At 40.0% G+C, this 24,227-nt stretch overlaps 1 protein-coding gene across 3 annotated transcripts in view; it reads right to left on the reverse strand.

Annotated features, from left to right (window-relative positions):
- grid2ipb (glutamate receptor, ionotropic, delta 2 (Grid2) interacting protein, b) overlaps positions 1–24,227 on the reverse strand; it is a 102,255-nt gene that overhangs the window by 72,716 nt on the left and 5,312 nt on the right. For 2 of the 3 annotated variants that reach the window (XR_006314797.1, XM_043711733.1), the window contains exon 3: positions 20,111–20,265. Coding sequence is in view for 2 of the 3 variants with exons in the window: in XM_043711733.1 (XP_043567668.1) it covers positions 20,111–20,265 (155 nt within the window). In the remaining variant the exon portion in view is untranslated. Of the gene's footprint in view, positions 1–17,735; positions 17,968–20,110; positions 20,266–24,227 lie in introns of those variants that run through there. The other variant, XM_043711734.1, reaches the window with a different exon arrangement.

Raw genomic sequence — 24,227 nt, forward strand, 5'->3', positions numbered from 1 at the left:
ACTCATCCATGCCGACCAGACATCCCAATCTGATGTAGTCCCATTTTCCAGCATTTGGTCCATATCCCTCTAAACCCTTTCTATTCATATTCAGGGTGCCTTTTAAATGTTGTAATTGTACTAGCATCCACCACTTCCTCTGGTAGCTCATTCCATAAATGTACCAGCCTGTGTGAAAAAGTCACCACTACGTCCCTTTTAAATCTTCCCCCCTTACCTTAAACCTATGCCCTCTAGTTTTGGAATCCCCCTCCCCACCAACCCAAGGCAAAAGACCTTGGCTGTTCACCCTATCCAAACCCCTCATGATTTTATAAATCTCTATAAGGTCACCCATCAGTCTGCAACCCTCTAGTGAAAACAGCCTCAGCCTATTCAGCCTCTCCCTATAGTTCAAACCTTCCATTCCTGGCAACATCCTTGTAAATCATTTCTGCACCCTTTCAAGTCTAACAACATCCTTCCTATAGAAGGGTGACCAGAATTGTGTGAAGTATTCTAAAAGTGGCTTCACCAATGTCCCGTACAGCCACAACATATATCCCAACTCCGATACTCAATGTTATGAGCAATTAAGGCAAGTGTGCCAAATATCTTCTTCACCATCCTGTCTACTTGCAGTTCCACTTTCAAACAAATATACACCTACATACCTAGGGCTTTTTGTTTGGGAACATTCCCTAGGGCTCTACCATTAACTGTATAAGTCCTGCCCTGATTTACCTTACAAACATGCAACACTAAATTAAACTCCATCTGCCACTCCTCTGTCTATGGGCCCATCTGATCAAGGTCCCGTTGTACTCTGTGATTATCTTCTTCACTATCTGGGACACCAGCTATTTTGGTGTCATCTAACCATGCTTTCTGTGTTCACATCCAAAGTTTTATGGCACCATCCTATAACCAAACAGGGTTTGGAAATTGTGGTTACAGTATCTCTGTGATTTCTATCCTTGCTTCCTTTAGCAACCTAGAATGCAGCAAAGTTCCCAATTGCTTTTCCTGTTTTTAATCTCCTAGCAAACCCAGTTCCTGTAGTTTTTATACATTCCCTGATGTACATTGATAACAAAATATAGCATCTCAGTTACATCTTCTGCCTCCACATATTTCTCCATGTTAGCTCCTTATCAGCTCCATCAAAACTCTGATAATTCTTCTCCTCTATTTTGGGTTCTCATTTACATTAGCTGCTAATGTATTCTTGTATGGTTGCATTGTCTTGTTAGCTTCTTGTCCATTTCTCCTCTAACTTATGATTTCCACCCTGATTCACTTTGTATTATTAAGGTGGCATTATCAGAGGCTACCTTAATCGGTATCATCTTAACCTCCAGGTCCTCAGGTATTCACGGAACTTTAACATAAATAGACTGCAACCAGACCACTTCCTTTTTAAAGGCCACCCATTTCTCTTCTATATTTCTGCCTGTCAGTCCTTGACTCTAACTTATCCAGTCAGATGCCTCTGAAACTTATTAAAATTAGCTCTCCTCTAGTTTTAAGTAATTTTATTCATGGTTGCCCCTTTTGCTTCTCCATAACTAATCTGAACTTTAATTACAAATTGCCAAATGCTCCCCACTTGTGACACACTCCACTTTATCTATTTAATTCTGAAGGACCAGACCCAGCAACACTCTGCTTCCACATTAGTCAGTAAATATAACAATGAAGGAACAAAAACAATTACTGGAAAAGCTCAGCAGGTCTCACAGCATCAGTGGAGAGAAATCAGAGTTAATGTTTCGGGTCCCAGTGACCTTTCTTCAGAACAATGAAATATCAGAGCACAAGAAGCATCAGTTACTTGGATTTCAGGAAGGAACACTTGCAAAGGTAGATAAAATCAAATCAAGCCAAAATGAAAATAATTAAATAAAACTAAAAGGTAAAATAAAGTTAATGCAAGCCAAGTTAAATAGAATATAGAACATAGAACAATACAGCACAGAACAGGCCCTTCGGCCCTCGATGTTGCGCCGACCTGTGAACTTATCTAAGCCCAGCACCCTACACTATCCCATCATCATCCATATGCTTATTCAAGGACTGTTTAAATGCCCCTAATGTGGCTGAGTTAACTACATTGGCAGACAGGGCATTCCATGCCCTTACCACTCTGAGTAAAGAACCTGCTTCTGACATCTGTCTTAAATCTATCACCCCTCAATTTGCAGCTATGCCCCCTCATACAAGCAGATGTCATCATCCTAGGAAAAAGACTCTCACTGTCCACCCTATCTAATCCTCTGATCATCTTGTATGTCTCTATTAAATCCCCTCTTAGCCTTCTTCTCTCCAATGAGAATATACCAAAGTCCATCAGTCTTTTGTCCTAAGAGCTTGCTCCAAACCAGGCAGTCTCTTGGTAAATCTCCTCTGTACCTTTTCCAATGCTTCCACATCCGTCCTGTAATGGGGTGGCCAGAACTGCACACTCTACTCTAAGTGAATCCACACTAGAGTTTTGTACAGTTGCAGCATGACATCACAGCCCCGGAACTCAATCCCTCTACCAAGAAAACCTAACACACTGTATGCCTTCTTAACAGCACTATCAACCTGGGTGGCAACTTTCAGGGATCTATGTACATGGATCCCTCTGCACATCCACATGACAAAGAATCTTTACATTGAAACTCCATTTGCCACCTCTCAGCCCAATTCTGCAGTTTATCCAAGTCTCCCTGCAACCTGCAACAGTCTTCCACATTGTCCACCACTCCACTGACTTTACTATCATCTGCAAACTTACTAACCCATCCACCTATGCCTGCATCCAAGTGGTTTACAAAAATGACAAACAGCAATGGTCCCAAAACCGACCCTTGTGGTAACTGGAATCCAGGCTGAATACTTTTCATCAACCACGACTTGTTGGCTTTTTACAGAAAGCCAGTTTCTAATCCAAACTGTTAAATCACCTTCAATCCCATGCCTCTTCATTTTCTCCAATAGCCTACCATGTAGAATCTTATCAAAGATTTTACTGAAGTCCATGTACACCACGTCAACTGCCCTACTCTCACCCATATGCTTGGTCACCTTCTCAAAAAACTCTGAGGTTTGTGAGACACGACCTGCCCTTGATGAATCCATGTTGACTATTTCCAATCAAATTGTTGCTTGCTAGATGATTATAAATACTATCCTTATAATCCTTTCCAAAACTTTTCCTGCAACAGATGTAAGGCTCACTGGTCTATAATTACCTGGGTCATCTTTACTGCCCTTCTTGAACAAGGGTACAACATTTGCAATCCTCTAGTCCTCTGGTACTAACCCTGTAGACAATGACGACTCAAAGATCAAAGCCTTAGGCTCGGCCATCTCCTCCCTAGCTTCCCAGAGAATTCTCGGAAAAATCCCATCTGGCCCAGGGGACTTATCTATTTTCACACCTTCTAGAATTGATAACACCTCCTCCTTATTAACCTCAATCCTTTCAAGTCTAATAGCCCGTATCTCAGTCTTCTCCCCTAAAATATTCTCCTTTTCCTGAGTAAAAACAGATGAGAAATATTCATTTAACACCTCTCCAATCTCCACAGGGTCTACACACAACTTTCCATGTATGTCTTTGACAGGCCCTTTTCCTACCCTAATCATCCTTTTACTCCTCACAATCCTTTAGGGTTCTCCTTTATTCTACCTGATAAAGACTGCTCGTGTCCCCTCTTGCTCTTCTTAACTTTCTCTTTAAATCCTTCCGAGCTACTCTAACTCTCCATCACCTTATCTGAACCATCTCGCCTCAACGTCACATAAGCTTCCCTCTTCCACTTAACAAGAGATACAATTTCTTTAGTAAACCACGGTTCCCTTACCTTATCACTTCCTCCCTGCCCGACAGCGACGTACCTGTCAAGGATACTCAATATCTGTTCCTTAAACCAGCTCCACATTTCGATTGTCCCCATCCCCTGCATTTTGCTGCCCCATTCTATGCCTCCTAAGTCTTACCGAATCGCATTATAATTGCCCTTCCCCCATCTATAACTCTTACCCTGTAGCATGTACCTATTCCTTTCCATCGCTCAACTAAACGTAGCTGAATTATGGTCACTCTCTCCAATGTACTCGCCTATCACTAAATCAAACACCAGGCCTGGTTCATTACCAAGTACCAGATCCAGTGTGGCCTCCCCTCTTGTTGGCCCCTGGACATACTGTGTCAGGAAACCCTCCTGCACACATTGGACAAAAACTGATCCATCCAACATACTCGAGTTATAGCATTTCCAGTCAATGTTGGGAAAGTTAAAGTCCCCCATTTTGACCACCCTGTTTCTTTTACTCCTGCCCAGAATCAATTTGCCAATCCTCTCCTCCACATCCCTGAAACATTGTGGAGGCCTATAAACAACTCCCAGCAGTGTGACCTCTCCTCTCCTGTTTCTAACCTCAGCCCATACCACCTCAGTAGATGAGTCCTCGTCAAACGTTCTTTCAGCAAAGAAATTGCACATAAGTTTTTCTAACAAGTATAGCAGAAGCTGAAAACACCTTTCAGAGTTACGGATGGGCTTGCGGTACATGTACAGTCATGGACATACCTTGTGTCCCATCTGCCAGAAATATCACCAGCTGCACCAGTTTGAGATCTGAGTTTAGGAACTTGAACTGTGGCTAGAATCGCTATCATCTATCCATGAGGCAGAGGACTATGTGGATAATACATACAGGCAGGTGGTTAGAAGTGCAGGTTAAAAGTGTAGAGACAGAAAGGGAATGGATAATCACCAACCAGTCTAAAAAAGACAAGGCAGATAAGTGCAGGACCCCTGAGTCTTTCATGCTTGTCAATTTTAGAGACTATTGAAGGTGATGGTTTCTCAGCAAAATGCAGCCACAGACAGGTCCATGTGCAAAGGATGTCTCAGTGATGGGAAAGAGAAGAATGCAAGGTCACTAGTAATCAGAGATTCCATAGTTAGGGGGTAAGACAGGAATTTCCACAGGTTGGTGTGCTGCCTCCTTGTACCAGGGTGAAGGATATCATGGAAGGGAGCTAAGCTGGTAACTGAAAGTAGAAAAACTAAGAGAGAGACTAGAAGAGAAATAAAGCTAAGCAGAGTATACCTCACATGCAGAATAATATCAACAAGATAAAGTTAAGACCACGCTACACAAGTACCCGCAGCATTCCTAACAAGACAGGTGATGTAAAAGCATAAATAGAGGTAAATGGTTATGATTGAACTGACGTTACAGAAACATGGCTGCATGGTGACCAGGACTGGGAACTGAATATTCACCAATTAGGAAGGACAGACAAGAAGATAAAGGATGTGGAGTTGCACTACTAAAACAAGATGGGATCAGTTTATTAGTAAAGACGGAACCTCAATTTAGAAGAACAATGTGTGGAATTTATTTGAATGGAACTAAGAAACAGCAAGAGGCAGCAAACATTGGGAGAAGTTATTTATGGGTCACCAAATAGCAATGGTGGTCCAGTCGTGTATACATCAGGAGATGAGAAAAGCTTGAAGCATGTGCAACGCAGTGATCATGAGCGGCTTCAATCTGGGTAAACAAATTGAGCACTATAGCTGTGGAAGCCAATGGCCTTAGTGAGACCACACCAGTGTGCAGTTTTGGTCTCTTTACATGAAGAAGGATATTCTGTTTATGGAGAGAGTGCAACAAAGGTTTACCAGACTGATTCCAGAGATTGACATACAAATAGAGACTGGATTAGTTAGAACTATATTCACTGGAGTTTAGAAGAATGTGAGGTATCTCAGCAATAGCTACAAAATTCTAACACTGCTATACAGGGATAATGCAGGAGGGCATTCCTGATGATTGGAGAGTGCAGACCCAGGGTTACAGTCTAAGGATACAGTGTGGCACTTTTAGGATTGAGGTAAAGAGAAATGTCTTCACCTGGAGAACGGTGAACCCATGGAATTCTCAGCCACAGAAAGTGCTTGAGGCCAAAACATTGAATATTTTCGCAAAAGTAATGGATACATGGTGGCACAGTGGCTCAGTGGTTAGCACTGCTGCCTCACAGCACCAGAGACCTGGCTTCGATTCCAGCCTCAGGTGACTGTCTGTGTGGAGTTTGCACATTCTCCACATTTCCACATGGGTTTGCTCCAAGTGTTTTGGTTTCCTCCCATAATCCAAAGATGAACAGGTTAGGTGGATTAGCCATGAGGAAAGCAGGGTATTAGTGCGGTGGGGGGGTGGGCCTGGTTGGGGTACTCTTTGGAGGGTTGGTGTGGGCTCAAGGGACCAAATGGCCTGCTCCCACACTGTACGGATTCTATGATATACCCCTTAGGACGAAAGGGGTCAAAGGGTATGGGGAGAAAGTGGGAACAGGTTACCGAGGTGTATGATTAGCCATGATCATACTGAATGGCAGAGAAGGCTCAATGAACCAAATTGCTGACTCCAAACCTATTGACGATATGCTTCTGAGTGTCTCAGGAATGGTTTACTAAAGTGGCACATTGAGGCGCCAACTAACGATTCAATTTTATGTAATGAAAAAGGGCTTTTTTAATCATTTGTTGTCAAAGACCCTTTAAGGATGAATGACCACAACATAATCGAATGCCACATTATGTCTGCAAGTAAAGTCGTTCAATCTGAAGCAATGGCATTAAATCTGAATAAGCAAAATTATGAAAGCCTAACACACAGATTGGCTGAGTTGGATTGGGAACAGATATGAAACAACAAAAATGCACATAGGCAATGTACAGCCTTTAAAAGAACTATTACTTAGTTTACAGTAAATAGGTTCCTTCAAGCTGCAATAACTCAAAAAGAACCAGTCAACAATGGATGACAAAGTAAGTTGAGGATTGTATAAGATTAAAAGGAAGGCTTTTAAAGTGGTCAGAAATAGTAACAAATCTCAGGATTGGGAGTATTTGAGAATGTAGCAAAGGAGGACCAAGAAACTGATGATGAAAAAATTGAATACAAATACAACCCATAAAATTACATAAAAATGGGCAGTAAAAGTTTCTACAGCTGCATAAAAAGGAAATATATAGAAAAGATAAATGTTGGCACATTAAAATTAGAGTCAGAAGAATTTGTGATGATGAATGGAGAAATGACAAAGAAGCTCAATTATTACTTTGCGTCAGTTTTCACCGAAGGAAATACAAAAAATTCCCAGAACTAGTGATCTAAATAACTAGGGAGAATAGGGAGTTGAACGATTTGAGTAATGATAAGAAGCTTTGTTTGGATAAAGTTATGGAGTTGAAAGTTGTTTAGTCCCTGGGGCATGATATTCTACATCCTAGAATATTGAAGGAAATGGCTATACTCAATCATTGGTAGTCATCTTCCAAACTTCCACAGAATCTGGAATGATTTCTGCAGATTGGAATTTTTCCCATGATTTAAGAAAAGAGCAAGAGAGAAAAAAAAAACAAGGAACTACAGACACAATCAGCCTTACATCAGAAGTAAGGAAAATGCTAGAATTTAACATCAAGGATCTGATAAAAGGACACTTGGACGAAAACAAACTGATTAGGCATAATCATAATAGATTTGGAGATGGAAAATTATGTTTCACAAACATGGAGTTTTTTGAGGATGTTACTAATAAAATTGATATGGAATATATGTAGCATATTTAGATTTTTAGAAGGCTTTTGATAAACTTTGGCACAAGAGGTTGACTAACAAAATTAAAGAATAGAGATAATATACTGGCATGATTAACGATTGAGTAACTGACAGAAAACAAAGTGTGAATAAATAGATCATTCTCACATTGGCAGACATGACTAGTGGGGTTCCACAAGGATCAGTACTTGGGCCCAAGCTATTCACAATATTAATCAGTGGGCCCGAATGTAATTCTTCCAATTTAGAGAAGATACAGAGCTAAGTAGGACTATGTATTGTGAAGAAGATATGAAAGTTTTTCACGAGGATTTGGACACATTTGATGAGGGGGCAAGAACATGGTAACTGGAATATAATGTAGAAAGATATGAAGTTATCCACTTTGGAAGGAGAAATGGTTGTGCATAATATTTCTTAAATGGAGAGAGGAAAGTGTAGAAATGCAAATGGTATTGGGAGTCCTTGTCAATAGGTCAATTAAACTAAAATGCAGGTGTAAGTGCAATTAGGAAGGTTAATGGACTGTTAGCCTTTGTTGCAAGAGAATTTGAGGACATGAGTAGTGAAATCTTGCTTCAATTACATAGGAGTTTGGTTAGACTACACCTAGAGCACTAGAGTACTGGTTTCCTTATATCAGGAAAGCTATTATTGCTGTAGACAATGAGCAATGGAGGTTTACCAGATGTGATCCCAGGATTGTGGTACCTTTCGAAGAAGCAAGACTGAGCAAACAAATTTGAAGAAAAAGAGGTGATCACAATGAAACCAATAATATACTCAAATGGATAGCCATAGTGGATGCAGGTAAAATGTCTCCCTGGTTGCTGAATCTAGAACCAGAAGGCACAATATAAAAATAATGTGATGTCATTCAGGACCAAGATAAGGAATGCTTTTACTCAGAGGATGGTGAATCTTTGGAATTCTCTAGCCCAGAGGCTGTAGAAGTATTTGAGTAACATTAAAGGAGAGATTGACAATTTTTTGTTTATTGGTGGCCTAAAGGGTTATACATATAGTGTGGGTAAAAGGCATTGAAGTGACTGATCACTATGAATAGATTAAATGGCAGAGCAGGCTTGATGGGCCAAATAGCTCACTCTTGTTCCAAGTTCTTAAATAGGGAAGTAGCAAAGACCTTAAACTGGTAACACAGATGCAAGAGCTGAAATAAGCCAAAATGTAAATAAAAATGGAAAGAAAGACATAGGATAGATTAAACTGGGGGAGGAATAAATGGTCAAGGAATATATAAGGTTATCAAACAGGCTAGTATGTCAATAGTTAAAAATAAAGTGATTATTAAAAGCTATTAAAATAAATTAAACTGCCTATACAGCAACGTACAGTGTCCAGAATGAAACAGATACATAAGGGTTGAATAAGTACATTGCAAGGAACCAAATACCATAGGGACACCTGAGCTCTGGCTGAAGAGATGTCCATCTGCAAATTAAACATCATAGGGTATAACAATTAGAAAAGTAAAAAAAAAGTTAAAAATGGGAAAGTGAACAAACTATATTTATTGGAGATAAAAGTGACACACCCATCAGAAAGACAGAAAAAGAATCTATGCGTATAGTTACAAAAGATAATGAAGGGATATTCTAAAGATACCTCATGACAAAAGGAAGGTGAAGAAAGAACCAGGAAAACTAATTAGAAAAATGAGTTTAAAAAATCATGGAGGATTTCAATTACCCCAAAATTAATTGGCCAGAAGAACTATGTATAGGTATTAAGGGAATGGAGCTTTTGCCATGTGTGTAGAATTAATTTCTAACTCAAAATGTGAAAAGCTCAACAAGAGGGGATTTACTACTCACTCAATCTACTAAGAGGAATAAACCAGAGCAGGTAAAAGAAGTAAAAGCAGCAGAGCATCTAGGCGACAGTAACCCAAGCGTAGACTAAATATATGGACCGCTGAAGTGAGCATGACCAGGGAGAATGCAGAAAGAGTAGAAATCAAAACAAATTAGAATGACAGAAGAATGATGAAATTAATATTAAGAAGGAATATAAAACAGGAAAAAATTCTATATGTGCATAAATTTAAAAAGGGCACTAGGATAAAATCACAGGCAGCAGTAGTGAAATGGTAGAAATTTTAGACACAGTAATTATTTTGCTTTACTGTTTTGCCAGAAAGACAGTTCAGGTGGATATGCCATCCTAAATATAACTTTAAATGCAGTTATATTATGTTTAATCAGAAGAGGATACATTTTAAATAATCAATCTCAAGAGATGATAAAACTCTTGGCTCAGATAATGGTGCATCTTAGAAATCTAAAGGAGAGATTGCTGAGATATTATTACACAGATTTACGAGTTTGTCAGAAAAGGGCATCGTTCCTGAGTACGAGAGGGTAGTTTATCATTATATAAGTACAATATAAAGCTAATTGGTTGATAACTCCCTAGACATCAGAGATTGAAAAAATAATGGAATACCCAATAAATGAGAAAATAATAGAGCAACTTTAGAAACCGCAAAGATACTAATCAATAGTCAGGATGGATTTCAAATTGATAAGTCTTGTTTGACCAACCTCACTGAATTCATTGAAAAGCTAACAGAAAAATGTAGGCAAATGAAGGCACAAGATACAATTAATCCAGTTTTCAAAAGACTTTCTTTAAAGGTACTACACAATGTACTAAAGAATCATGTCAGAACATATGGAGTCAAGAGGGAAGCAGCAGAATGAATAGTTGGTTGGCTATAAGATTAAGCAAGAATAAAGATAGCTATTCAGAGTCTTAAAAGGGTGAAAGGTGGGGACACACAAGGATCAGTACCAGTATCATTGTGTTCTGAATTTTTATTAATAATGTAGTCTTTGGGATTAGGACTGAAGTATATATTGGGGTCGGCTGACCAAACCTCAGTAAATGTCAGGGTGAACACCCACTCTATGTTTGGCCAATTCATCCTGAATTAATCTTATGGGCAATGGGTTTTTTTTATTAGAATGAAGTGGGACTTCCATCCATTTCCAGAAGAAAAAGTGCCTCAAAACTGCTGGCCAGTCAGAGGCTAGTAGCTCCATGCTACTCCAGAATTGGTGGCCAGTAATACAGGATTTCAGGAAACCCAGGAAAAAGGGGAACTACAAGTTCCCCAAATCCAGGTAAGTTCAAGATCTTGCGAAGGTCAAGCTGGTAGGCACTGGCAAGAATTGTAGAGAATATGCTGGTTAGGGAAAGCGGTGAAAGGACAGAGAGAAAAACTAAGGAATAGAAATTAATTTCCTAATTAAGGTCTTCAGTGAGTGGATACCTATTAGAATTGAGGCACGGACAGGTGAGTGGGCAGCACACACATTGTCAATAGCAGTGTGTCTTGATTTACAGGCCCACTTACCTTTCACAAACCCATGGGTAGCTGATTAAATGCAACTCACTTTTATCTAGGTTTGTGAATATTGTTGAATAATCAACATTGACGGAGCTGCAATTAATTAGAAGACATTAATAAACTGGCTGAATTGGCAGATAATTAGCAAACATATTTCAGTAGGTAAATTTTTGATAAACATAGAGGTCACATATCAAGGAAAATAAGAATCTTCAAAGTTTGTGAGAAGATTTGTAGCTCGGATGCTCGTTGTAGTTCTGTTCGCCGAGCTGGGAATTTGTGTTGCAGACGTTTCATCCCCTGTCTAGGTGACATCCTCAGTACTTGGGAGCCTCCTGTGAAGCGCTTCTGTGATCTTTTCTCCGGCATTTATAGTGGTTTGAATCTGCCGCTTCCGATTGTCAGTTCCAGCTGTCCGTTGCAATGGCCGGTATATTGGGTCCAGGTCGATGTGCTTATTGATTGAATCTGTGGATGAGTGCCATGCTTTGTCCTGGTGAGTTGTTGTCTGTCCGTGGCTGTTGGTTTGTGTGCTGTTATGAGTCCTAGTGGTCATAGTAGTCTGGCTGTCAGTTCAGAAATGTTCTTGATGCATGGTAAAGTGGCTAGTCCTTTGGGTTGTGGCATGTCCTCATTCCGTTGTCTTTCCCAAGAACATTTCTGAACTGACAGCCAGACTACTACGACCACTAGGACTCATAACAGCACACAAACCAACAGCCACGCTCAGACAACAACTCACCAGGACCAAGGACCCGATACCCAGCATGAGCAAAACCAACATAGTATACAAAATCCCATGCAAGGACTGCACAAAACACTACATAGGACAAACAGGAAGACAGCTAACGATCTGCATCCATGAACACCAACTAGCCACGAAACGACATGACCAGCTATCCTTAGCAGCCACACATGCAGATGACAAGCAACATGAGTTTAACTGGAACAACACTACTATTATAGGACAAGCCAAACAGAGGACAGCCAGGGAATTCCTAGAGGCGTGGCACTCATCCAATCAATAAGCACATCGACCTGGACCCAATATACCGGCCATTGCAACGGACAGCTGGAACTGACAACCGGAAGCGGCAGATTCAAACCACTATAAATGCCGGAGAAAAGATCACAGAAGCGCTTCACAGGAGGCTCCCAAGCACTGAGGATGTTACCTAGACAGGGGACGAAACGACTGCAATACAAATTCCCAGCTTGGCGAACAGAACCACAACAAAATAAAAATCTAAATGGAACAAAGGGATATAAAAATACTAACATACAAATCACTAAGTTGCAATGCAGATTAATAAAATCATCAATAAAAGAAAAAATGGACTGGTATTTATTTCTCAAGGGATAGGACACAACAGCAGATGTTTTGCTGAAGTCAAAATCTTGATTTTCATCAAACTTGAAAACAGAGATGTATTGATTCTAGGAAAGGTGTAAAAACTAGACAGTATTTATATTAGATCAAATTTGGGAGAAACTTATTTAAGGAGTGCTGAGAAGATTTAACTCAGTGCCAAAGAAGTGTTAGATGTATTGTGATATTAAATATACACATGCAAATGTCACAAGCTATGCAATTTATTTACTAAAATTGGCTTTTGGCTTTTGCGTTAGTAGCATTTGTTTCTTTTTCTGTGTATCTAAAGTTAATAATTAACGTGTATTTCTGTAGTTATGGTGATTTTTTTTAAAAAATGGTTTAAGAGAGCTACTTTATCAGCCCAATTGGTTCATGTTTACTTTAGGATTTTTAACAACCTAGCAAGGTAGACTATTGTGCTCTAATTTCTATTAGAAATGTCTAAAGTGAGTTTTCTTTAAGCTTAGAGGAAAAAGTCCATATCTCAGAGGAAGAGGTTTCTATGTCAGTTTACCCGACACCCTTGGATGAAGATGGCTATATGGACCAGTGTTCTTGATAAGGGGCGAATATAAAGGGGGAAAGAGAGCAATGAGGTAGTGATAGTCCCAAACCAGAAATGTTGGGATAATAGACAATAGACAATAGGTGCAGGAGTAGGCCATTCTGCCCTTCGAGCCTGCACCACCATTCATTATGATCATGGCTGATTCATCCTCAATCGGTATCCTGTTCCTGCCTTATCTCCATAACCCTCAATTCCACTATCCTTGAGAGCTCTGAGATAAACCCCTGAAGGTGTTACTTGAAGCTGAGTAATTTAAACTTCGCTTCTTTCTGGAGTTTTCATAACCTAACAGCATTTCCACTCTAGGATTTAAAATCATTGCTTTCCGCAGCTTAAATCTTCTGATACAAGGAAAACATTTTCTACCTCCAGTAAGAGTTTTGTACAACAAACACTTTTGGATTCATACAAAGAAATGTTGGGGATTTTTTGGAACTTGTAAAGGAGCATTTTTGAATTAATGGAATTATACTTGCACTGTCTGTTAAAAAAAAACTTTGAACTTGTGTTATAAATAAATAGTTTGGTTTATTCTAGCTTATCTTAATTTACTTTGCTTAATAAACTTATTTTATTTTTAAAACAAAATCTGCAGCATTGCATGCTTATGTTTTAGTGAAAGACTACTTTGTTAAAACCAAAGCCTGACCAATCAAGTCAGGTTCAACTTGGTATCTGACTTACCCAGTAAGAACATCAGCTGGGATTGTGAAAGTATTTAACAGGAGAATAGGTAAGTATCTAAGGAAGATGATGATAAAGGGTCAGCGTCATAGAATCAGCTGAGGAAGGATGAGAGGACACCTGAATGGAGTACAAGCATTGAGAAGAAGGAATGATTTGGCTAAATAGCCTGTTTCTATGCTGTGTACTTTATTTAAATTCATATAATTCTGTGAAAAGCTCAGTAAAGCTTCCTCTACTCTTCCTATCAAATAAGGGCATGACAGGATGGCAAAGATTAGATGCACAGTAAGACTATTGCATTATAGTCACGAACCATTCCAGGCAAGTACAGCAGAGGTAAAGTAGATGCATTGCAACTTTGTGATTTGCACATTTGTATTTTCAGATCCTTTTGTTCCTTCAATTCATTTAGATTCTTATTTTCCTTGAAATGTGACCTTCTTTATGTTTTTCAAAAATCAACAGCATAGGTAAAGCATCCTCTTCCACTGCTAGGACACCAAACATGAATTTAAATCAAAAAACTCTTTAAGCTGGAAGGAAAAGTGGAGAATTGTGAGCATAACACACCAAGCTCCCAAATTTTTGCCCATTGTAATGGCATATCTTCTTAAATTCACAGAAACGAGCAATCTAATATTACTAAATTGGACACATTTCAACAAGCTTCTCTGTTAATTTCATTTAAATCCCCTGTTCATTAACATTATAACCTGCCCTTAATTAGCTGATCACTTCCAACATTTCAATCAACCAGAAGGATAAGAACTAAAGCTATAAATTACACCACTGGAACTAACCCAAATAAAGCCCCTCATTCCACACTTGATAATGATCCACATTGCTTGTGTCATTAACATGTTATGTGATTAACCCTTAAAGCACTAAAAGGTGAGAGGTAAATTTACTGAGATCATTACCATTGATTTCAGTGGGTAACTCTGTTCTCATGCATATAGAATTTTTACCAAAATTATATGGTAGAATAGGAAGTTTCCCCGGGACATTTGCCTATAATTTTATTATAATTATGACAAACTGTGTGCGCCTTGTAGGGCACAAATGATTGATTGACTGGCACAATCCATTGCCACATCAGAAGCAGAAAATCCAACAGAACAAGAAATCGTTAACATTAATGAATCGAAGCTACATTTAAGGTATGTGGTAAATAAGGCCTCCATTGAAGGAACTGAAAAGGCAGTTGAAATAATTTAGTTGCTAGACTACAACTGAGTGCTATGTACTGCACCTAAAAATATTCCTAGGTGAAAGCTACTGTCACAGGGAAAACTACTGTCCCTCAATTTAGCAATTGGACATGCATGAGGCACTGTGGGCCATCAACAGCAGCAGAATAGTATATCAGCATAATCTGCAACCTCATGATCCCCCACTCAATCATTACCATCAAGCTAAGAGATCAACCTGGGTTCAATGAAGAGTGCAAGAGGGGAATGCCAGGAATAGTACCAGGCATATCTAAAAATGAGGTGTCAACCTAGTGAAGCTACCAAACAGGACTACTTGCATACCAAACAGCACAAGCAGCAAGTGATGGACTGAGTTAAGCAATCCCACAACCAATGGATCAGACCTAAGCTCTATAGTCCTGCCACATCCGATCTTGAATGGTGGTGGAAACAACTGACTGGAGGAACAGGCTCCACAAATATCTCCATCTTCAATGATGGATGAGCCCAGCATATCATTGCAAAAGATAAAGCTGAAGCTTTCACAGCAATCTTCAGGCAGAAGTGCCAAGTGGATGATCCATCTCAGCCTCCTCCAGTGGTGCCCAGTATTACAGATACCAGTTTTCAGCCAGTTCAATTCACTCCATGTAACATCAAGAAATGATTGGAGGCACTGGAGAATACAAAGGCTACAGGCCCTGACAACATTCTGGCAATTTTACTGGAGACTTGTGCTCCAGAACATTCTGCTCCCCAAGCCAAGGTGTTCCAGTACAGTTACAACACTGGCATCTACCCGACAATGTGGTTAATTAACCAGGTATGTCCTGTAAATAAAAGACAGGACAAATTGTATCTGGCAAATTACTGCCCCATCAGTCTCCTCTCGATCATCAGTAAAGTGATGGAAGGTGTCATCAACAGTGCTGTCAAGCAGCACCTGCTCTGCTTTAATCTGCTCAGTGATGCCCATTTTTGGGTTCCGCCAGGGGAACTCAGCTCTGGACCTCATTGCAGGCTTGGTCCAAACATGGACAAAAGAACTGAATTCCAGAGATGAGGTGAAAGTGACAGCCCTTGACATCAAGGCTGCATTTGACCAAGTGTGACATCATGGAGCCCTAGCAAAACTGGAATCAATGGGTATCAGGGGACAAACCCACTGCTGGTTAGAGTCTTACCTGGCACATAAGAAGACAGTCGTGGTTGTTGGAGGTCAGTCATCTCAGCTCCAGGAGTTCCTCAGGGTAGTATCCTAGGCCCAACCATCTTCAACTTGTTCCATTAATGACCTTCCCTCCATCATAAAGTCAAAAGTGGGGATATTTGCCAATGATTGCACAATGCTCAGCACCAGTCACAACATTTCAGATACTGAAGCAGTTCATGTTCAAGTTCAACAAGATCTGAACAATATTCAGGCTTAGACTGACAAGTGGCAAGTAACATTCATGTCACACAAATGCCAGGCAATGACCATCCCCAATAAGAGATAATTTAACCACGGTCCATTAACATTCAATGGTGTTACCTTCACTGAATCCCCCACTACCAACATCTTGGGGTTACCATTGACCAGAAACTCAACTGGACTTGCCACATAAACATAGTGGCTACAAGAGCAGGTCAGAGGCTAGGATTACTGCAGCAATTAACTTACCTCCTGATCCCCCAAAGCCAGTCCATCATCTTCAAGGCACAAGTCAGGAGTGTGGTGGAATACTCCCCATTTGCCAATAACACTGGAACCTTGAAGCTATCCAGGATAAACCTGCTGCTTGATTGGCATTACATCCACAAGCATCCACTCCATCCACCACCAACATTCAGTAGCAGCAGTGTGTACTATCTACAAGATGCACTGCAGAAAATCACCAAAGATCCTCAGACAGTACTTTCCAAATGCGGCAAACATTTCCATCTCGAAGGACAAGGGCAGCAGATATTTGGGAATACCATCTGCAAGTACCCTTCCAAATCCTGACTTGGAAATATATCACCGTTCCTCACTGTCACTGGGTCAATACCCTGGAATTCCCTCCCTAATGGCGTTGTGGGTCAATCTACAGCAGGTAGATTGCAGTAGTTCAAGAAGGCAGCTCACCACCACCTTCTCAAGGGCAACTATGGATGAGCAATAAATGCTGGCCCAGCCAGCGATGCCCACATCAAACAAAATAATTTAAAATATCAGCAATTCTCCCTTGGAAGATTTGACTCAGGTTTCGTCCTATCCTTTGCTATATTTTGCAATGTGTGGCAAGAATAGTGACCTCATCTGTACTCGTCTGGCCAAATCCTATTGGACACTGGTTAGGCCAGGCAAAGTTTAATTGTGATATATTGGGCTCCTGTACAGCAGCCCAGTAAAATAAGAGTTAAAATACACACCAGATGATGAACAAGTCTCTCTTCCCATTTGTCTAACTGAATAAGAGGGGCTTGAATAACCAGTGACTAAATTAACAAACTAATATTTGCGATAAGTTTGTGGATTTCCAAGAAAGAGGCATCAGAAATAATATTCCAATGATGCATTCTTTAACATAAATCAATGCTCATAGGTCTTGCTGCTAATGTACAGCTCAAAACCACAGCCGCATGTTGAAAATCAACAAAAGCCTCCGAATTTAGAAAAGCAAAAATAGGGAGTTATTCAACCATAACTTTTCATCAGACTGCTCTGTTAATATAAATCTTTAAAATGAAGGAATGCAGCCTCTCTAGGCCTTCCTATAAGCAGCGTCTAATATAATCTTTAAGCATTTATAAAATCTATTTTCACTGCACAAGAGACATTAAAATTAATTAAAATTAATCTATGCTTCATTATAATTTTTGACAATCTATTTCTACATCCATCCATATTTTAAAGGAGAACCCAGCTGAGGCTCTAATACTATAAGAACTTAAGATTCATACCGAAAGTGCCGTGACAAATTTCTGTCTTTCCCCATTTCTCAAAAGTCTTCAGTATGCAGCACACACCTTGCACAGCAGTCGGGCAAACATTTCATCCCAATGCACCACCACACGGCCAGAGGGGAGGAAGCTTCAAAGTACAGGTCAGTTGCGTCTCACCGGTCTGCTGGATAGAGTGCCCAGTTCCCTCTCACTGAGCATCAGAACACAAACTAGCTCTGCTGCCACACTTGGTGATTTTCTCTCTCTCTCTCTCTCTCGCAGACCCAGTTTTCACAGGAACAGTAAGTAGCACGTTGGCTCACAGAGTGCTGGTTAGAGAACGAGCTGTGTTGGAATGTGTCTAGCAGTTGAATTAGCTCGATCTTATAAGTACAGGCAGTATATCTGAGAGATCAAACTGAGAAAGCAGAAGGTCCCCGCTGAATATCATATTCCTCTATCAATTTGTCTGGCAAAGTGTACAACTTTTGATAATTAGTTCAACTGAGAGACCGCTCAGATTAAATGGAATGGTTCAAGGGTTTCCTGTATTGAGGGAGAAAACTCCCAGGTGCATCCACCTCCAAGGTAGATAGCAATACTAATGTACTAATCAAACTCACTCTCTGAAAGGGTACTCCTTAACTGATTAACTTTTCCTTCCTTTCCAACCCAAACAGACCTCTCTAAAGGAAGCCATTGTGGAACTAATATCAACGGGACATTTGCTGAAGATGGTGGCTCTGCTCTCAGGATTAGGGCTGTATTAATTATAGTACAGGACTGGCCAGTAATGGCAGTGGAGTGATCAATTAACAGCCATTGGAAACTTGACCAAACGACAGAGCAAGTGTTTAATCAACCAATAGTGAATAGTCTGTGGAGCAGTATAAGAATATTACAGAGGATGTATTAAGCTCAACTGTTGTAAACATCAAGCTTCACTAAGAAGTATTGAATCAGTTGCAGCCTTGAGCTCACCAGAATGGAAATCAGCTGAGCAAAGCATTAACTTCAGTTGGTAGGGGACCGCAGATTGGCAACAAAAGCTAAAGGTTGCATATCGGCATCTGACGTGGGGAGAAGGAGGAAGGTTAGAACTCAATAATTTCACTTACCTGAGGAAGCACATCACACAAGATAACAGTGTTTCATGCTCTGCACACATCTGCAACCATTAGTAATATTCTAAATATGTAAGTAGCTCACTCTGTTCAGTATGACTGACTGACTAACACCCTTCTCTTCCTAATCTTCCAATGACCTATTTCTGCGTAAATTAGGTAAGGAAATGTTAGGAAATCCAAAAGAAATTAAATAAGATTCATAAAATAGAGAGATGAAGAAAGCTGAATATTGGCCAAGCAAGTGGGAGGAGCGGACACTGATCCACAGTATGAGCCTGAGGATTTTTTCCAAAGATAGCACAATGAAAAATAGAAAAGAAAATCTAGTTCACAAGTTGGATATAAATCTGCAGTGTCCCAGAAAATGAAGTTGGACAGTGTGGAGAAAGACAAATAGCCTGAGATCCAATGAGGTCAGAACTAAGATTTGTTTTTTGTCACTTACTGTAGAATAGAGAGAGAGAGAGAAACAAAGATAGACAGAAGGCAAGAAAATATGGAAAGACAAATTGACAACTGAGAACTAAAATAATCAGAGGAAAGAGAGGGACAGCAGAAGCAATGTAAAGAGACAGAACAGTCAGAAACAGTCTGAAAGAATAAATTCAGAAATGAATAAACATAATGAAAATATTGAGCTTCAGAAAAACAAACTAGACATACACAGAGATAGGAGAACAAAGAATGAAAAAAAATAGAGGAATAAAAAGGTAGAGGGAAGTGAAAGAAATGGAGGAGTACATGAATTCCAGAGGGCAATTGTGTTGCATTGATTGGAGTACAGGGGATGACAAAGTAATTATAAAGTGTGAGGGTTCACATGTTAATTTCAGTTTGAGGATGGTGGGTGGAGTGGGAGTTCACCAACCTAAGAAGTGACCAGCCTCCAATGGTTCTTAGCCAGAAACTTGTGCCTTTTTAAAATTCTTTGCAATTTTCTCCTCCTTTTCACTGATCTTTATTCTCCGCTCTGCTTGTCAGCCAGTGGGTTGATATGTGATAAGTGGGCCTGGTGGGGCAAGTTTAGTCCAGCGCAGAAGTATAGTGTAACCTTGGCTATGGGAATTGATCAATTTGGCTTTCCATCTCTCATTGTGAGATTCAGTGGAAACACCAATGGATGGGCAGGCACAGAGGATGCTTTTGTTTTGAGGTCTGAGTTAACTTTGAGTTTTGTGTACCTCTGTTGCAGTATAATAATGTAGTAAGAAACGAGTTTGATTTGAGTAGACTTCTGTTTTGTGATGTTCCCTCTGTAGGTCCTACCTGATGTCATCAATGAGCTGCTGCTGCTCTTCGCTACACAATATCATAGGGAGTCCATAGGCCAAGTAATCAACCTTGCGTTCAGCTGCATACTGCTTTAGGAGGGTGTATAGCTTCTCTTTCACTTCAGGCTGCTCCCCAAGCATAGCTTCAATCTGCATTCAAAACAGAAATTTTAGTTAGCAAGCTGGCAGAGCTAAGAGCAACATAGGAGAGTGAGAAACATCTAGATGCAAGGAAGTGGCTTCAAAGATATCAGATTCTATCTTATTTCACATTCATCCTGTCACCAAACTGACACTCTCCTTCTTTGCCAGACGTGAAAAAGAAAGAGAAGTGTACCTTTTCCGAGCACTCCTAGGGCAAGTTGTGACAATAAGTGGGCAGGAAGACCCACTTCTGATTTTCAATTGCAACAAAGGAGTTTTTCTATGCCTACTTGAAAGGGAAGCTATTTGCTGTGGGTTTGATCTCAGGACCTTGATTTGAAACCTGGCACTGCCCAGTTAAGTGCTGATTGTTTCTTCAGCAGGTCTTCATGAAAGAAAGTAGGATTCTAGCTGACCTGCAGCAGTGGGCAAGACCTGCACTATCTCTATTAAAAAACCACCCAAAACCATGCCTAACCAATCTTGTTTTTTAAAATTGATTAAGTACTTTGGGATATCTAGTCAGCATGGACGAGTTGGGCCGAAGGGTGTGTTTCCGTGCTGTACATCTCTATGACTCTATGACTCTAATGCAAAAATAAGTTATAAAAAGTAAAGGATATTAGAGTCTGAAGCAATTTGTTGGTGTGAGATACATCATAGTGTTGCAATATGGAATGGATCACAGAGCATTACAGTGGGGTTTATTATGGAATGTTCCAGTTAGACATAGAACATAACAGCGCAATACATTACAGCCCTTCGGCCCTCAATGTTGCATCGATCTATGAAACCAATCGGAAGCCAATCTATCCTACACTATTCCATTTTTATCCATATGTTTATCCAAAGACCATTTAAATACCCTTAAATTTGGCGAGTCTACTACTGTTGCAGGCAGGGCGTTCCATGCCCCTACTACTACTCAGAAATTACCTCTGACATCTGTCTTATATCTATCACTCCTCAATTTAAAGCTATGTCCCCTTGTGCTAGCCATCACCAGAGGAAAAAGGGTCTCACTGTCCACCCTATGTAACCCTCTAATTATCTATGACACATTAGTTTGTTACAGTGAAGAGTATGGGTCAGCAGTTTCCAATACGTGGGTTACAATTCTACAGCGAATGCTGATTTGATCAAGGTATCCATTAGCATGTGTGATGGGGTATATAAGACCTATCCCCCCCATCAAGCTTACATAGAAAATAGGTGGCTAGAATCCTATTCATTAGCTTTCAAATAAGATTGATCCTGTCCATGTGAGACCGTAGTAAGTATATTGACATGTAAACTGCCCAGTGATGTGTTTTACTGATATGACGCACCCATATTGCCCAGTGAACAGAGCCTTTCAATAGATAGTAGTTAAGAACTAATTGTTCTACTTATCAACTAATTCATCAAAGAAAGGGAGCTGGGAAGATTGCTTCATTTCAATGGTAAATTTTAGCATAAGATGGAGCAAGAAATGCACTGATGTGGCTCTTGATTCAAATATCACAAACATCTCATCTATATATCAGAAATGTGCAAAGAGTTGGAGGTTAGTGGTCATTCCATTGAACATGTGTACCTCATGGAAACCAAGATTGATGTTAGCCAGGGCTGGGCATTGAGGGGATCTCATGACAACACCATCTATTTGGATATATCGTCATCACTGAAACTGAATTCAACTGCACACGTTGTTAAGTTCAGAGTTGGATGAAAACAGATGTAGAAACAAATGGCACATTTAGATTCCTATGATATATTAACATAAGGCAGATATCAAGGGCTTCTTTGAGTGTATGCTGATTAATCTTCAAAATGAAATAATTAATTGCAAGGCAAAGTGCAAAACAGGATGACATTTTGCATTTAAAGTTGAAATCAAGCTCCAATCAGACTTCCATTTGATGTCTTTTACTGATATGACATACCCATCTGGTCAATTTACTGATTTCTGGAGAATGCAGATTTTTCCTGATTATGTCTGCAGTCAGATGAATGCCTTTCAAAAGCTACAGCGACATAACTGGTGTAAAAAAGACTTGCAGGTTGTGATTGTGTCTCATTAGACCTGGTAAGTACAATAGTTATTACAGAACACTTCAAATACACAGATTTGTGTATTTATATGATACATTATATATTCAAACTTTATATACAGAATGTTACTGTGATTTGTTGCTGTTTCCGAAGAATCATAGAGTCTCTACAGTGTGGAAACAGGACTTTCGGCCCAACAAGTCCACTGTCCCTCCAAAGAGTAACCCACCCCAGACCCATTCCCCTACCCTATTATCCTCTATATTTACGCCTGACTAATGCAACTAATCTACACATCCCTGGGCAATTTGGCATGGCCAGTTGGACTGTAGGAGGAAACTGAAGTACCCAGAGGAAACCCATGGAGTCAAGGGGAGAATATGCAAACTCCACACAGTCGCCCAAAGGCTGGAATCGAACCTCGGTCCCTGGCACTATGAGGCAGCAGTGCGAACCAATGAGCCACATTTTTGTTTCTTTAAGTCTGGGTGGAATTAATTTTCAAGTGTTAAAATGGGATTGAATTTGAAAATAGTTTGGGAGGTGATGGTACAGAGTATATCAGAGTTTGAAAGTGAGAGGTGTAGCAATATCAGAGAGTGCTACACTGGATGTAGAGATATAGAGTATACTGGATTATATCGGAATTGACCCCAGGCCCCAGCAAACTTTAGTCAGTTCCAAACATCTGACCTAGCATACAGAGGAAGTGGTCATTTCCCCAGTCCTGGTTAATGTCTGGTTATCATTTCTGAACAAGTCATATTGGCCAACAAACAAATGAGAGATTGCAGGGGATGCAGGAGTACAAATAAAAGTGGAAATAAAATACTGTTGGGAGCATATATTGTCAGGTTTGTGTGAACTGGTCTCTGGCGCTGTGACTAACAAATCTGCAACAAGTGATGCTCATTCCCCACAAATTCAACACAATAGCAACTCTGCTGCAGTTGTAACGCCCAGAATAATGAAACAAGTGTCTCCAGTGCTCAAACGTCTCCAAATTTAATCAAAGGGTTTCGATTTCAGTTTCCACTTTTGTTTTCAATCACCCAGGTGATTTGACCACATTGGAGCTGTGAGGAAGTGATTATCCTTGAATTTAACTTGTTCTATTGAGCGAGGAGCAATGTACTCATACAAAACCTACAAAAACCACCTTTATATGCTGTCATTGGGATTCAACTGCAATGTGTCATTGTGTGGGAAGACATTCAGGAAGAGGAACCAGTGCTGGAAAAAGTTCTTGTGGAGACAGGAGAAGCGAAAAGGGTCTGGGGACCAAATCTGTCACCTATCAGATTCAGCTTTTAGCCTCTGGAATACATAAGTTTTTGACCCAAAGTTGTACTTGGAATAACAGAGGATGTCAGACAAGCTCAGTAAGTCTGGCAGCATCAGTGGAGTGGGAAACAAAGTTAATGTTTTGAGGCTGGTATGACTACTTCAAAACAGTGCTTGGGAAGTAAGTTATGGAGGAGTTGGCAAGTCTCCATTTCACCTTTCTACCCACCTGCCCAGCTTTAAAATCCAGTTTATTTCTGAATCTAACAGTATTGTTTTGTTTGAGTTTATGTCCCTCAAGAGTAAGTATCAGTCGAATAAAGTTAAGAAATCTGGTATTTATACAGTTAAAAATCACACAGCACCAGGTTATAGTCCAACAGGTTTAATTGGAAGCAATGGCTTTTGGAGCGCTGTTTCTTCATCAACCACCTGATGAAGGAGCAGCGTTCTGAAAGCTAATGCTTCCAATTAAACCTGTTGGACTATAACCTGGTGTTTTGTGATTTTTAACTTTGTACACCCCAGTCCAACACTGGCATCTCCAAATCATGGTATTTATATAGGTGACTTCAAGAATTTCTATAACATCACTTGCTGAAACTTTTTCTCACATTTTACCTTGTCAACGATATTTGAAAGGACTGTTT

Source organism: Chiloscyllium plagiosum, chromosome 21 (genome assembly GCF_004010195.1).
Source record: "Chiloscyllium plagiosum isolate BGI_BamShark_2017 chromosome 21, ASM401019v2, whole genome shotgun sequence".
In the NCBI taxonomy this organism is placed as follows: domain Eukaryota; kingdom Metazoa; phylum Chordata; class Chondrichthyes; order Orectolobiformes; family Hemiscylliidae; genus Chiloscyllium; species Chiloscyllium plagiosum.